The 16,296-nt window shown below is 42.8% G+C and overlaps 1 protein-coding gene across 1 annotated transcript; it reads left to right on the forward strand.

Annotated features, from left to right (window-relative positions):
* Positions 1 to 1,718: 1,718 nt before the first annotated feature.
* On the forward strand, positions 1,719 to 11,674 carry LOC109882264 (ras-related protein Rab-39B-like). Its single transcript, XM_020474371.2, has 5 exons — positions 1,719 to 2,163; positions 4,590 to 4,823; positions 6,056 to 6,236; positions 6,393 to 6,518; positions 7,706 to 11,674. Exons 2-5 carry the CDS (start codon positions 4,609 to 4,611, stop codon positions 7,823 to 7,825), a joined length of 642 nt encoding a protein of 213 aa, XP_020329960.1. The 5' UTR covers positions 1,719 to 2,163; positions 4,590 to 4,608; the 3' UTR covers positions 7,826 to 11,674.
* Positions 11,675 to 16,296: the final 4,622 nt, after the last annotated feature.

Genomic DNA, 16,296 nt, shown 5'->3' on the forward strand with positions numbered 1-16,296 from the left:
GATGTTCTCTGTTTAGTGAGTCCTCCAGATCAGAGACAGTAGGGATGACCAGGGATGTTCTCTGTTTAGTGAGTCCTCCAGATCAGAGGCAGTAGGGATGACCAGGGATGTTCTCTGTTTAGTGAGTCCTCCAGATCAGAGGCAGTAGGGATGACCAGGGATGTTCTCTGTTTAGTGAGTCCTCCAGATCAGAGGCAGTAGGGACCAGAGATGTTCTCTGTTTAGTGAGTCCTCCAGATCAGAGGCAGTAGGGACCAGGGAAGTTCTCTTGATAAGTGTGAATTGGGCTATTTTCCTGTCTTGCTAAAGCATTCAAAATGTAACGAGTAAATTAGGGTGTCAGGAAAAAATATATAAAAAGTAAAGTACAGATACCCCCCAAAAACGAATTAAGTAGTACTTTCACGTATTTTTACTTAAATACTTTACTTCACTGAGTCCAAGTCAGTGTCTCTTTTTTCTCGTTCCATATGGGTCGACTTTTCAGCAGCTCCATTTCCCCCATTACCTGTATGCCAAATAAGGTAATCCTACACATATTCTAGCCTAAACTAGTACATTAATTGATAGAGAGAAATAAAGAAACGTTCATATCTTGTCACACTTATTACAAATATGCATTCTCAAAAATATTCCAGTTTATTTATTTTATCACTTTTTCTATTTCCATACACGTCCCATGCATTCACGCACAACTGTCCGTGTTGGTGACCATCCGTGTTGGTGACCATTCCAGCTAGTGCAAAAAAGTTATAAAAAGTGATGTCATCAACTGTCAAGTTAGGTCAAGCAGCCTGTGTGTGCGCGCGATCATCTCATGTATAAGCAGTTGCCATTCCTCTGAGCGTGAAGCGTCTCCTGCCCAGCCGTCAGCTGTTTGACGACCACACCCCTTTAACCGATAAAGTTGTCTACGCCCACACAAGTCTGGTCGTTCTACGGCTGCTACGATAGGTTAACACAAGTCTGGTCGTTCTACGGCTGCTACGATAGGTTAACAAGTCAAACGTTCACTGTACTGTCTGTCCATCGCTCTGACGCAACATAGCGCAGCAGGGGGAACAAAAACATATACATTTACCAGTGTATGTCCCGAATGGAGCAGTGGTCTGAGGTGTCAATACAGACTCTGGTTCGATTCCAGGCTGTCCCATTGCGCGGCGCACAATTGCCCCAGCGTCATATGGGTTAGGCGGGCATTGTAAATAAGAAGTTGTTCTTCACGGACTTGCCTAGTCAAATAAAGGTTCAATAAAATAAATAACAATTCGTCCCAGCGCACTGTCAAGCATCGGTTGGTTACCGACATGTCCCCCTTAACGCAGAAAAAGTCAATTTTACACGCAGAATTATAAACCGTTTTATCAAATTGAACTAGCTCCAATACATGTTTTATATCAGCGGGTCTGTTTGGTAGGCAGTATGTGGGGAATAAACAGTTCCGTTATTAAGGAAAAGTGCGCTTTCACCCACCAAAAAGGGTTGCCATACAACAGGTAAAATGATTGATATGCTATAAAAACAAAACCACAACATTTAAATACTATTTTTATAATGGTGTTATAACAAGAGTTGATATATTGGCCCTAGTCTAATAGAGTTTTCTTTTATGCTATTTGTGTCGCTGTGGGTTTTTGGGGAGATGAGAAAAGTGGTTGTCCGCCTCTATATTGATGTTTACGGTAGTAGTGGTGCTGATGCGGGCGGGGAAGTGGAATGAGTCAGGTTCTGTGATGCTGCTCCTAGCGCTGCCATTTCATCAACAGCAACATTCATTTCATAACATTTTGCGGCCTTCAAAAACTGTAAACGAAAAAAAGAGAGTAGTGAAAAGAAAACGAACCCGTCGAATGTATCACATTCGAAACGAGTGTGGTTTTAGACAATAGTGTTGACTTCCGTTTACAAATAATAACCTTTTGTGGAGTAAAGCGTGCTGTGGATTCTTCTCTTAGACCTAGGCCGTTCGAGCCCGTTGTTATCGTTATAAACCGTAATAAAAACATTAGACCCGTCGTTGGATCTCTCCAGGGGAATTGTAAACTGTGGTTTATGTGTCGCTGTAAGACCTTTTTCCGGAGTTTGTTCTACGAAAGAGGAGACGAGCTTCTCGAAACGATGGAACCTGCAGCATTCGGGTTCTGAACGCCGCAACTAAACAACGTAAGATGACACCATTCCACGTTCTCCTAGGCTATAGGCCTTTCTCGTAATTGTGACCTCGATCCCATTAAAATACATTTTAAATTTCAGGATAACGATGAGAGAAATAAGAAAAGGTTTTGAATAAAGTTACACTGCTTGTAGTCTTGGAAGCATGTTATGAGAGTGACAGATGTGATGTGGTAAAGTTCAGCATCAAATCATCGTGTAGATTCTATTCTAGCCAGCTGTTCTCCATTCGATTCCCCATTAGCCTACTGACAGATCAGGTTGAATTATCCCTATAATAATAATAACAACAATCAATTGTCCTGCCATAAGGAAACATGGAGGGGCCCATTCATTGACCTTGGTAGGTCTGGGAAACATGGAGGAGCCCATTCATTGACCTTGGTAGGTCTGGGAAACATGGAGGGGCCCATTCATTGACCTTGGTAGGTCTGGGAAACATGGAGGAGCCCATTCATTGACCTTGGTAGGTCTGGGAAACATGGAGGGACCCATTCATTGACCTTGGTAGGTCTGGGAAACATGGAGGGGCCCATTCATTGACCTTGGTAGGTCTGGGAAACATGGAGGGGCCCATTCATTGACCTTGGTAGGTCTGGGAAACATGGAGGGGCCCCATTCATTGACCTTGGTAGGTCTGGGAAACATGGAGGGGCCCATTCATTGACCTTGGTAGGTCTGGGAAACATGGAGGGGCCCATTCATTGACCTTGGTAGGTCTGGGAAACATGGAGGGGCCCATTCATTGACCTTGGTAGGTCTGGGAAACATGGAGGGGCCCATTCATTGACCTTGGTAGGTCTGGGAAACATGGAGGGGCCCATTCATTGACCTTGGTAGGTCTGGGAAACATGGAGGGGCCCATTCATTGACCTTGGTAGGTCTGGGAAACATGGAGGGGCCCATTCATTGACCTTGGTAGGTCTGGGAAAAAAACATCTGATTTGAATTCAAAAGCACCTTATGCGAAATATCATTTTGACATTTGAGTCACTTAGCAGACTCCCGTATCCAGAGAGACTTACAGTAGTGAGTGGAAACATGTACATACTGGTCCCCTGTGGGAATCGAACCAACAACCCTGGCGTTGTAAGCGCCATGCGCTACCAAATGAGCCACATCCACGGTATGCTCTACAATAGACATTGTTTTGTCCCCTATAGGTGACTGTAATAGGTTACAGTCAACTGTCCGTGTCAATGCTCCAGAGATCCTAGTTTAAGCCGATATCCGGGCTGAGTCAACAGCTATGGGGGTGGGTATTATGGTTATTCTCTAGGGGATCTGTGTGTCCACGGTAGGCAGAGTGTTTGCATATTAAGCGGACTGTGTAATCCCCCGGCCAAGCAGAGTGAGGTAGTGGCGGTGAGCTTTAGTTGGCACTAGAGGCAGTGTGATGGCTGGATAACCAGGCCTGTGCATAGAATGCAATACCATAATAAATTATTGCATTGTAGTGTTTTCAATAAGCATAGTTCTATAGAACACGGAATAGAATATAGAATCAAATATGTAAGCTATATTACTTACTTGCCACTGGCTACAACTAGAATTAAATCACGTTATTTTTCTTAGAGGGAAATTCAACAGGGCTTTGTATATTCAGCAATAAAATAAATCCTTGATAACCTAAAACAAATCCTTGATAACCTAAAACAAATCCTTGATAACCTAAAACAAATCCTTGATAACCTAAAACAAATCCTTCATAACCTAAAACAAATCCTTCATAACCTAAAACAAATCCTTCATAACCTAAAACAAATCCTTGATAACCTAAAACAAATCCTTCATAACCTAAAACAAATCCTTCATAACCTAAAACAGACTATCAAATAGGTGACATAGCCAAGTCAAGGGTCTTGAAAGTAGGCCAACATAGGCTAGAAAATCAGATCTCCTCTTGTCACATGCTTGTAATTAAACATGTGGCTATAATCGGCATTATAAACTGGGTGGTTTGAGCCCTGAATTCTGATTGGCTGAAGGTCATGGTATATCAGACCGTATACCACGGGTATGCCAAAACATGTATTTTTTACTTCTGTTCTAATTATGTTGGTAACCAGTTTATAATAGCAATAAGGAACCTCGGGGGTTTGTGGCCAATATACCACGGCTAAGGGCTGTATCCAGGCACTCCACATTGCATCGTGCAGAGGAAACATTCCTTAGCTGTGGTATATTGGCCATATACCACACCTCCTTGGGCCTTATTGCTTAATTGTAACACCGGGGTCCTAGATAAAAACCATGGCCATATCAAGCCTTTTAACTCATCACCAGGGCCGTCTCTAGCCTTCTGGGGTCCTCAAGTGAACACTGTTGCTATGGGTTACCTGTTACCTGTCTGACTCTGGTTTTGTGCGTCCATTCGCCTGTGTCTCTCTCCACGTGCCCGATTTACCCAACAACAGAAGCTAGACAGTAGTCACAATGGAGGCGATATGGCTGTACCAGTTCCGACTCATCGTCATTGGGGACTCGACGGTGGGGAAATCGTGTTTGATCCGGCGGTTCACAGAGGGACGCTTCGCCCAGGTGAGCGACCCCACAGTCGGCGTAGATTTCTTCTCTCGCCTGGTGGAGATCGAGCCGGGGAAACGGATCAAGCTACAGATCTGGGATACTGCGGGACAGGAGCGGTTCAGGTATGGTGTGTGTGTGTGTGTGTGCGCGTGGGGGGGGGGGGGTCTAAGGATGGTGACAGGTATTTATCTTCGAATATTAACCTCTTTCGGTAGTAATCTATCATAGCCTACCTTTCGAATGACAACGCGCTCTGCTGTGTCAATGCTGCTTCCTGTCCAACAAGACTGAGGTCCACACTGAAGTCAGGTTGTGTCATTCCACTACTGATTAGGGTTATTGACGAGTCAAAAGAGCCTTATTAGGCAAAGTACAAAGGGTATGCGGTTATTGGCCTATTTAAACATTTCCTGGAACATCGGTAACTCATTGGATATGCATGCCTAAATAGGCCTGATAGACATTTCTAAAACATACAAAACAAGTATATGAGGACCCTTTTTTTATAAATAAAGAGACATCTTACATTTAAATAGGTAGCAGCCTTTGAACACACACACACACACACACACACTTCGTCAGCGTTCCATCTCTCCATTTCCTGCTCTATATCTGTCTTCTGATTCATTTCAACTGTTTCTTAAGAATATTTTACCAGCCTCCTATCTTCATTCTCTCTTTCTTGAAGTCCTCTTCTTCCACCTCCCCTTCCCTCTATCCACCCACACCTTGCCTGCCTGTCATATCCCTCCTCCACTTCCTCTCCCCATCCTGTCCTCCCTCCCGCCCCTCACATTTTCTCTCTCTCTTCTGCCAAACTTTCCCTCTCCCTCACTACCCACTCTCTCCCTCACTACCCACTCTCTCCCTCACTACCCACTCTCTCCCTCACTACCCACTCTCTCCCTCACTACCCACTCTCTCCCTCACTACCCACTCTCTCCCTCACTACCCACTCTCTCCCTCACTACCCACTCTCTCCCTCACTACCCACTCTCTCCCTCACTACCCACTCTCTCCCTCACTACCCACTCTCTCCCTCACTACCCACTCTCTCCCTCACTACCCACTCTCTCCCTCACTACCCACTCTCTCCCTCACTACCCACTCTCTCCCCTTTTCTAACCTTTATATCTGTCTCCTAACACCTCTCTCTCACACTTCTTTTAGTTCAGAACGACACTATTTGTCTTCGTGATGAGTGTGATGCAACAGTAACACTCTTGATAACATCTCGATGTTTCCTCAATGATGTGGATGTTTCTATCCTCCACTGTGATCTGCCATGTCATCCAGGTTCAGCTTAGTAGCCAATCTATATCTCATGTTCTCTCTCATCTCAACCCTCTCTCAGGTCCATCACAAGAGCCTACTATCGTAACTCGGTGGGCGGGCTCCTGCTGTTTGACATCACAAACCGTCGCTCCTTCCAGAACGTTCATGATTGGCTAGAGGAGGCCCGGAGTCACGTCCAACCACACAGCATCGTGTTCCTATTGGTCGGACACAAGTGTGACCTGGAGCCTCAGCGTCAGGTAGCCTATCAGAATGTGTGTGTGTGTGTGTGTTTGATTGAGCATTGGAAGAAAGAATCCTCACCCTAACAAAGGACACTATAAATGATGCCTGAAACACATGTCTATGAAATCAGACAATAAAATAGAATCTTTACCTTTAAAAAAAATCGCCAGGTGACTCGTCAGGAAGCTGAGAAACTCGCCGGCGCCTACGGGATGCGTTACGTAGAAACCTCGGCCCGCGACGCCATCAATGTGGAGCACGCCTTCACGGAGCTGACCAGGGACATCTTCCACCTGGTGAGGAGAAAACCTTCTTCAACCGGAGTCAAAAATCAAAATGGAGTCACATTTTCAATGCTAACCCTTGGCTATTAAAGCAATGGGCTGGTCCCATAAACTGGTACCACATGGTACAAACCTACGCTTGTGAAAACATGAATCTCAAAGAAACTAAATTGTAATTAATATACAATTATTAGGTTATTGCCATTTTAACAAGTCATTTAAAAAATAAATACCTGATAAATACTAGGGCTGGGAATTGCCAGGGACCTCACGATACAATAGTATTACAATACTCACAATAGTATTACAATACTCACAATAGTATTACAATACTCACAATAGTATTACAATACTCACAATAGTATTACAATACTCACAATAGTATTACAATACTCACAATAGTATTACAATACTCACAATAGTATTACAATACTTAGGTGCCGATATGTTTTGTGATTCTCCCGATTCTATATGTATTGCTGTTTGATACTGTGATTTTATTGTGATGATGTTCCAAACATATGGCTCACTATATGTCTGCTGCAGAGAGACGAGAGAGAGAGAGCAGGAGAAAACAGTTTGAATCAGTCAGGGAAACAAATAGCATGTTGGCTCACTATATGTCTGCTGCAGAGAGACGAGAGAGAGCAGGAGAAAACAGTTTGAATCAGTCAGGGAAACAAATAGCATGTTGGCTCACTATATGTCTGCTGCAGAGAGACGAGAGAGAGAGAGCAGGAGAAAACAGTTTGAATCAGTCAGGGAAACAAATAGCATGTTGGCTCACTATATGTCTGCTGCAGAGAGACGAGAGAGAGAGAGCAGGAGAAAACAGTTTGAATCAGTCAGGGAAACAAATAGCATGTTGGCTCACTATATGTCTGCTGCAGAGAGACGAGAGAGAGAGAGCAGGAGAAAACAGTTTGAATCAGTCAGGGAAACAAATAGCATGTTGGCTCAGTATTTAGAAAGAAGATGGAGAACAAGCTATAGGATTTGGGGCAGGTATAGCCAACTAGCGCTAGTTAACACAACCTACAGTAGCAATAAATAGATACTTGGAGAATAATATTGCGATATGTAACTATGGATTCCCCCCCATCACTACTAATACTGGGTTGTAAAATAAGTGTTACCTTAGTTAATCGAAAGCCTCTGCATGTGAATACGACGTCTTAACCTTGATATCTTGGCCCTAGGTGAGGAGCGGTGACATCACTATCCAGGAGGGTTGGGAAGGGGTGAAGAGCGGCTTCGTCCCCAACGTGGTCCACTCCTCCGAGGAGGTCACCAAGAGTGACCGGCGGTGCCTCTGCTGATCTGGAGGGATCACTAGAGAGATCTCTGACTCAAGCCTGGTTTCACCTAGGTCCTCCTGGATCCATTTCAGCTCTAGTTTAGCCATTTCCCTCTGCTGATCTGCATCAGGATGGAGGGATCTTCAACACAACTACACTACATGGTCAAAAGTATGTGGACACATCAAATTAGTGGATTTTGCCACTTCAGCCACACCTGTTGATGACAGGTGTATAAAATCGAGCACACCACCATGCAATCTCCATAGACAAACATTGGCAGTAGAATGGCCCGTACTGAACAGCTCAGTGACTTTCAATGTGGGACCATCATAGGATGCCACCTTTCCAACAAGTCAGTTTGTCAGATTTCTGCCCTGCAAGAGCTGCTCCAGTCAACTGTAAGTGCTGTTATTGTGAAGTGGAAACATCTAGGAGCAACAGCGGCCCAGCTGCGAAGTGGTAGGCCACACAAGCTCACAGGTTGTCGAGATCGGTGTGGAAGAACTTGACTGACCTGCACAGAGCCCTGACTTCAACCCCATCAAACACCTTTGGGATGAATTGGAATGCCGAGTGCGAGCCAGGCCTAATCGCCCAACATCAGTGCCCAACCTCACTCATGCTCGTGACTGAATGGAAGCCAGTCCCTGTAGCAATGTTCCAACATCTAGTGGAAAGCCTTCCAGGAAAAGTGGAGGCTGTTCTAGCATCAAAGGGCAAACCAACTCCATATTAATGCCCATGATTTTGGAATGAGATGTTTGACTAGCAAGTGTCCACAGACTTTTGGCCATGTAGTATAGATCCCTGGTTTCCCCATCTCCTTTCTTCCAATATGCAATCCCATAACACAATTTATACAGCCAGAAGGCATCACACACCATGGTTGGGCAAGGTTTAGCCAAAACGACATTCTATTTGCCTCAGTTTAAAGGAGACTGAGATGGAGGGGGCTCTCAGTCTCTCCCCTCCCCCCCCAAAGGAAACTAAATCTGGTCTCAAAAACTCTGTGGTTCTCTACTTTTTTCCCCCACCCATCATCCAACGACCACTGTACAATCCCTATCCAACACCATAATGGACTTTATGGACCCTGTAGACAGGGATGTAAGGGAACGACTGTTTGACTGACAGTACAGGTGGACAAAGTGACTCCAGGGACGTATTCACTTCACATCAAATGGAGGAAATGGACAAAACAGGAAGGGACAACCTGAACCAATAAGAAACTAGTTGTTTTTTTAGCAAAGCATTTTTTTGTTGTGTTTTTTTTCTTCTTTCTTAATGGTGTCCACTAATGAATACGACCCCGTAAAAGGTGGACTATAAGGGGATATTAGGCTTCCCTGAGTACCGGTACATTACCTGAACATTACCTGTCCCCTTTGCAAGAATCCAAATCCCTGAGGAGGGTCAAACTGACAACAGAGGAGGACTATTTATTTTAGTACGTTTGAACAATGTCTCTGGAACTTGTCCTAGTGATTCTGGAATCTAGCGGAGGAACCCATGGTAACAGCTAGGAGAACATACTCTAAAAACACCATAACTTGTCCTAGTGATTCTGGAATCTAGCGGAGGAACCCATGGTAACAGCTAGGAGAACATACTCTAAAAACACCATAACTTGTCCTAGTGATTCTGGAATCTAGCGGAGGAACCCATGGTAACAGCTAGGAGAACATACTCTAAAAACACCATAACTTGTCCTAGTGATTCTGGAATCTAGCGGAGGAACCCATGGTAACAGCTAGGAGAACATACTCTAAAAACACCATAACTTGTCCTAGTGATTCTGGAATCTAGCGGAGGAACCCATGGTAACAGCTAGGAGAACATACTCTAAAAACACCATAACTTGTCCTAGTGATTCTGGAATCTAGCGGAGGAACCCATGGTAACAGATAGGAGAACATACTCTAAAAATACCATAACTTGTCCTAGTGATTCTGGAATCTAGCGGAGGAACCCATGGTAACAGCTAGGAGAACATACTCTAAAAATACCATAACTTGTCCTAGTGATTCTGGAATCTAGCGGAGGAACCCATGGTAACAGATAGGAGAACATACTCTAAAAACACCATAACTTGTCCTAGTGATTCTGGAATCTAGCGGAGGAACCCATGGTAACAGCTAGGAGAACATACTCTAAAAACACCATAACTACCTAGAATTCCACACCTGCGGACATCTAAATTACAGTTAACTCTATAGACACAAGTATGGCAACAGACATGTGCATTCAATATCTCAAATCAGTATAGAAATAAGGACACTCATTCCAAAAAATAAAATCACATTTTGTTAATGACTAAGACGATGTAACAATAACCTTTCTGGTTTGGTAACTGAAACATGAAATGGTTTGGGCACAATAGGTGGAGGGACAGAACTTGCTGCGTTGTAACAAATGGTGTCCTACATTTTATTTTCAGTTCATGATGTTTTGTAGCCACTGTGTTCAAAGGTCAATTTCTTTCTCATCAGAAAAAACTATGATTCCTTCATCTCTAGTGATGAGATTGAAATAAGATTTTAATAATCTGATAAGGTTATTTGTTTTGGATAGGGGAAGCGCCATTGCTTTCCTCTGAATGGGCGAGTGTATACTACTGATTCTGAAGGGCACCTTTTCATCTACATGATTTGTGTAATAACTGCAAGGATGAACTGCTATCGTCCACCTTTTCCAAAGAGTGATGCATTATCGTATGTCAATCTAACATTTCAGGGCCAGGGGAGCTGGGGTGACTGTGTACATCTATCATGTAGGATTACCCTTGACAAGGAAGAGTGGATGGTAAACGTTCTCAATCATCAAATCTGGGACCATTTTGCAGAGTCTTGACGAGGGACTTTTCGCTCCTTTACGACTTGGCTCACGAATGGACTTCTTTGGGTTACTATGTGCTTTTCCCAGTTTCGTGGACATTCTAGTTCTAGAACAGAATCTTGGACATCATGATGTTCCACCTGTCGAATTAGAAGTAGAATTCTATTCAGTGCTCTTAACTGAACAACGGTGTCTTCACCAATCTCCTCCAATGCTTATACCGTATCAGAGTAGTCTGTCTAGACAGATGGGTTGAGACTAGTATCAGAGGGTTCAAGGAGTTTGGATCAGTTGCTCCTCATCATCTAATAAGACACTATGTAAGTAAGGTCTCTAATCACAGATATAGGATCAGATTACCAGAGCCCCCAACACTAACATTTACCAGTAGACTAACACAAAGACATCGGATCCTGTATCGGTTCTTAGAGGCAACTTCTATCTACTGTGTCACACACAAGCAGACGTGGGGCGCGTTCAGCAACATTTTGGAAAGTTAAAGATAGAAATTTGCTCTGTGGCATATAGAACAATGTTCCACGTTTAGCTCTATTCATGGAAATTCTAACTACATCGTTCGACAACGTCGGCTACTGAACGTGGACAAGCAGTTACTTAGCCTGGTAAAACCAGACATAATGAAAGGAAACAAAAAGAGAAGCGCTGTGAAATCAGTTGGATACCAGGCTAGCTGTTGCTCATAAACAATATAACACGCAAGTAGACCATCAATGTACAGCATTACTAGGGTCGTATTCATTGGGCACCAAACGGAAGACAACAGACTGAAACAAGAGAGGAAACTACCCTCTCTGTTTTGCAACGTTGTGCCCTAATGAATAGGACCCAGGATGAATCTTCTCATTTTACTCGATGGCATCTTCTTCTCTTTGTCTCCAATCTGTACAATACCATGTAACTACTGTTCATTCAATTCAACATCTATGGAACTTTCTGGGCCACTACTATTCTATCAAAACAACTTGAAATGTACTAAAAAAAATCAATAAAAAATGTGACCGGTAAAACACCAGTTTTGCTCCGTGTGTCTTGCATTGTAGCACCCGCGTGTGTGTGTGGGGGTAGTGACGTCATAATGGGTTACTCATTGCAGTGCCAGAAATCAACCACTAGATGACAATACAAGGCAAATAGGTGTCATTGTCAACCAGCTTGTCTGTGGGGGAGTCTAGTTATACGCAGACCAGAGGTGTTCTCTCTCCACTGATTAGAAAGGAACTTAAAAAGGGGGGAAAAAATATGCATGGAATGAGTTTGACACCCCAGCATTTAGAAAGGGAAAGGGGGATACCTAGTCAGTTGTCCAACTGAATGCGTTCAACTGAAATGTGACTTTGCATTTAACCGAACCACTCAGAGAGGTGCGGGGGTTTGCCTTAATCGACATCCACGTCTTTGGCGCTCGGGGAACAGTGTGTTAACTGCCTCGCTCTGGGGTAGAATGAGAGATTTTTTACCTTGTCAGTTCAGGGATTGACACTGGCCCAACGCTCTAACCACAAGGCTACCTGCCGACAATGGAGAAATGAATAATTGCCAGAAGAAAAAAAAAACTAGGTTATTGAAGGAATTATCCAAACAGCTAGATCAGGTCAAACTCTCTAAAGCTCCCTATTTCATTCCTAGCGGTGAGTCCGGTGCTACTATCCTAATCCTATTCAGCCCTTTAGAGACATAGGCTTCAGTTCAGATCACATGGGTTAACCCCTCATAGGGAATAGTTCAACCTAAATACCAACATTTGTCAAGACATAAAACCTCAAAAGCCTGGTTCCTCTCTAGGTTTCTTCCTAGGTTCTGGCCTTTCTAGGGAGTTTTCCCTAGACACCATGCTTCTATACCTGCATTGCTTGCTGTTTAGGGTTTAAGGCTGGGTTTCTGTACAGCACTTTGAGATATCAGCTGATGTAAGGGCTATATAAATACATTTGATTGAAAAGTGATGCCAAGCATCCCAATCCTTTGGGATTGAGGCCTGCAGATTTATCCTCTTCCATAAACCACAACAGATGGTGTGGAATTTTCATTGTAAATAAGAATTGGTTCATAACTGACCTGCCTAGTTCAATTAAAAAATTACAGATGTTGCTATCAGATAGTTTTTGACATGGGGGGTGGGCTATCCTTTTACTATGTTGATAAGAGATCAGCCCCACTATCTCTGAGTAACCATTTGATCTCAGTCACCTCACAACACCGGTAGGCAACCCTGTCGTGCTCTAGATGACACGGTAGAATTAACTTCACAATGGAGACTGGAGTACTATTACTTTTGTCTTTATATCTGAAGCATGGTAAGAATTAACACTGTTCACGCGGGCACACTTCAAACCGCAAGACAGCTCATTTACATATCCCCTTGACCGTCCACCTCAGGAGTGATACTGATTGGCTGTTAAACACAAGGGTGTTTCATTAAAAGGTGTATAGTTCCGTATACAACACAACTCTGTTCCTGGAGTGATGCAGATAGTGCAGGATTTTGTCCCAACTAGGCACCACACTGAGGTACTTCGCTAATTGATCAGTTCAGTGTTTAAAATCAACACGCGGTCTTCCAGGTCAGTTCAATTGCAAAAATCGCTGAAGTTGGAGACTTTTATCTCCCTCACCAACTTCAAACATCAGCTATCTGAGCAGCTAACCGATCGCTGCAGCTGTACATAGTCTATTGGTAAATAGCCCACCCTTTTCACCTACCTCATCCCCATACTGTTTTTATTTATTTACTTTTCTGCTCTTCTGCACACCAATATCTCTACCTGTACATGACCATCTGATCTTTTATCACTCCAGTGTTAATCTGCAAAATTGTAATTATTTGCCTACCTCCTCATGCCTTTTGCACACATTGTATATAGACCCCCCCTTTGTTTTCTACTGTGTTATTGACTTGTTAATTGTTTACTCCATGTGTAACTCTTTGTTGTATGCTCACACTGCTATGCTTTATCTTGGCCAGGTCGCAGTTGCAAATGAGAACTTGTTCTCAACTAGCCTACCTGGTTAAATAAAGGTGTTCTCAACTAGCCTACCTGGTTAAATAAAGGTGAAAAAAAAAAAAAAAAAAAAAAAAAAAAAAAAAAAAAAAAAAATATACAACATGCCCGTGTCTGATGAAACTCTGGGTTTGTGGAGGAAGGGGAGGACCATCCTCAGTGAATTTCATAAAAACTAAAAATGGTAAAACATTAAAAGTTATCCTTTTTAGATAAAACTATACTAAATATAAAATCACGTCACCAAATAATTAAAACACACTATTTTGCAAATAAGGTCAGACAGTACTCTGTAGGGAAGCACCATTGTGTAGCTGGAGGACAGCTAAATTTCCGTCCTCCTCTGGTTACATTGACTTCAATACAAAACCTAGAAGGCCCATGTTTCTCACCCCATCCATAGACTGACACAGTTATGACAATTTGAGGACGTCTTCCAGCCAATCAGAGCTCTTGCAGCATGTCCACCCAATCAAAGGATCAGAGAATTAATCTAGTACTGAAAACAAACTACAGCTAGTTATCACTGAAGTGCATAAAATATGTTGAGTAGTTGACTCAAAGACAATAGTTGAACAGTTTTGAACAAATTCATTTCTTTCAAAATGAAGCAAGAGCGAAATACTTTTCACTTAGCTAGCAAATGTAGCTAGCTAGTTTAGCCTACTGAATCACCCTGCTCAAACAGAGGGATGCTATGTTAGCTAGCTGGCTATAACAGAGGGATGCTATGTTAGCTAGCTGGCTATAACAGAGGGATGCTATGTTAGCTAGCTGGCTATAACAGAGGGATGCTATGTTATCTCTTAGTTGTTAGAGCGTTGGACTAGTAACCGGAAGGTTGCAAGTTCAAACTCCCGAGCTGACAAGGTACAAATCTGTCGTTCTGCTCCTGAACAGGCAGTTAACCCACTGTTCCCAGGCCGTCATTGAAAATAAGAATTTGTTCTTAACTGACTTGCCTGGTTAAATAAAGGAAAAATAAAAAAATTAGCTAGCTGGATAAAACAGAGGGATGCTATGTTAGCTAGCTGGCTAGGACTTTCCAACACAACACTGGAACTCTTTCAAATCATGGTAAGCTTTTGGTTTTACTAATTTATTGCCACTGGTGTAACTGCTTACTGACTGTACACTGTAACATTACTGCATGAAGCAGGTTTACTAACGCGGTGCTTTTAGTGGCTATGCTGACTATGACGTTACTTTAGCTAATATGGTGACGACGACATAGGCTGTGTGTAAATTAGTGGTTTGGCTTGGAAAGGTTTTTTCGCCTGGTCACAGACAGCTGATGTGTTGTATTTTTAACAGAATTGCATTTTATTTGTTCCCATTGACGTGCTATTCATCCGCTGCCAACACCTCATGATCTGTACACGATTCCTGGAAGTTGAAAATGTCCCAGTTCTTCCATGGTCTGCATACTCACCAGACATTTCATCCATTGAGCATGTTTGGGATGCTCTGGATCGACGAGCATGACAGCGTGTTCCAGTTCCCGTCATTATCCAGCAACTTCGCACAGCCATTGAAGAGGAGTGGGACAACATTCTATAGATCACAATCAACAGCCCGGGTCAACTCTATGGGAAGGACATGTGACAAATAGTGGTCACACCAGATACTGACTGGTTTTCTGAACCACACCCCTAACTTAAGGTATTTGTGACCATTAGATGCATATCTGTAATCCCAGTCATGTGAAATCCATTGATTAGGGCCTAATTAATTTAAATTGACCTATTGCATTATATGATCTAAGTAAAATATTTTAAAATTGCTTCATGTTGCGTTAATATTTTTGTTCAGTGTAGATGTCTCTCTCTTGGTGTCTTCCAATATATAAAACTCTTATTTTGAATTAATGTAATATCTCGTGTTCTAGTCTGTTACTGTTCTGTACTGTGTCATGTATTTGTATGTTTTGTGTGGACCCCAGGAAGAGTAGCTGCTGCATGTGCAGTAGCTAATGGGGATCCTAATGAACTAAACTACGCAGGTGCCAAGACCAGAATAGGAACATTTGCTATTTAACACAACAGTTTTGTGACAAAACTATCGGTTGAGTTAAAAACGTTTTTATTTATTTATTTTTAATTCGGTGCATGAAAACTTAACCAAAAATGTATTTTGTGTGCACCATCATCACTAGAGGTCGACCGATTAATCGGAATGGCCGATTAATCGGTCTGATTTCATGACAATCGTATTTTTGGACACCGATTTGGCCGATTTTTACAAATATATTTTTTTTTACACCTTTATTTACACTTTATTTAACTAGGCAAGTCAGTTAAGAACACATTCTTATTTACAATGACGGCCCAACGGTAGGTTAACTGCCTTGTTCAGGGGCAGAACGACAGATTTTTTGACCTTGTCTGCTCGGGGATTCAATCTTGCAATCTTACAGTTAACTAGTCCAACGCTCTAACCACCTGATTACATTGCCCTCCACGAGGAGCCTGCCTGTTATGCGAATGCAGTAAGCCAAGGTAAGTTGCTAGCTAGCATTAAACTTATCTTATAAAAAACTATCATAATCACTAGTTAACTACACATGGTTGATGATATTACTAGTTTATCTAGCGTGTCCTGCGTTGCATATAATCGATGAGGTGCGTATTCGCG

This window comes from Oncorhynchus kisutch, linkage group LG16 (genome assembly GCF_002021735.2).
Source record: "Oncorhynchus kisutch isolate 150728-3 linkage group LG16, Okis_V2, whole genome shotgun sequence".
Classification (NCBI taxonomy): Eukaryota; Metazoa; Chordata; class Actinopteri; order Salmoniformes; family Salmonidae; genus Oncorhynchus; species Oncorhynchus kisutch.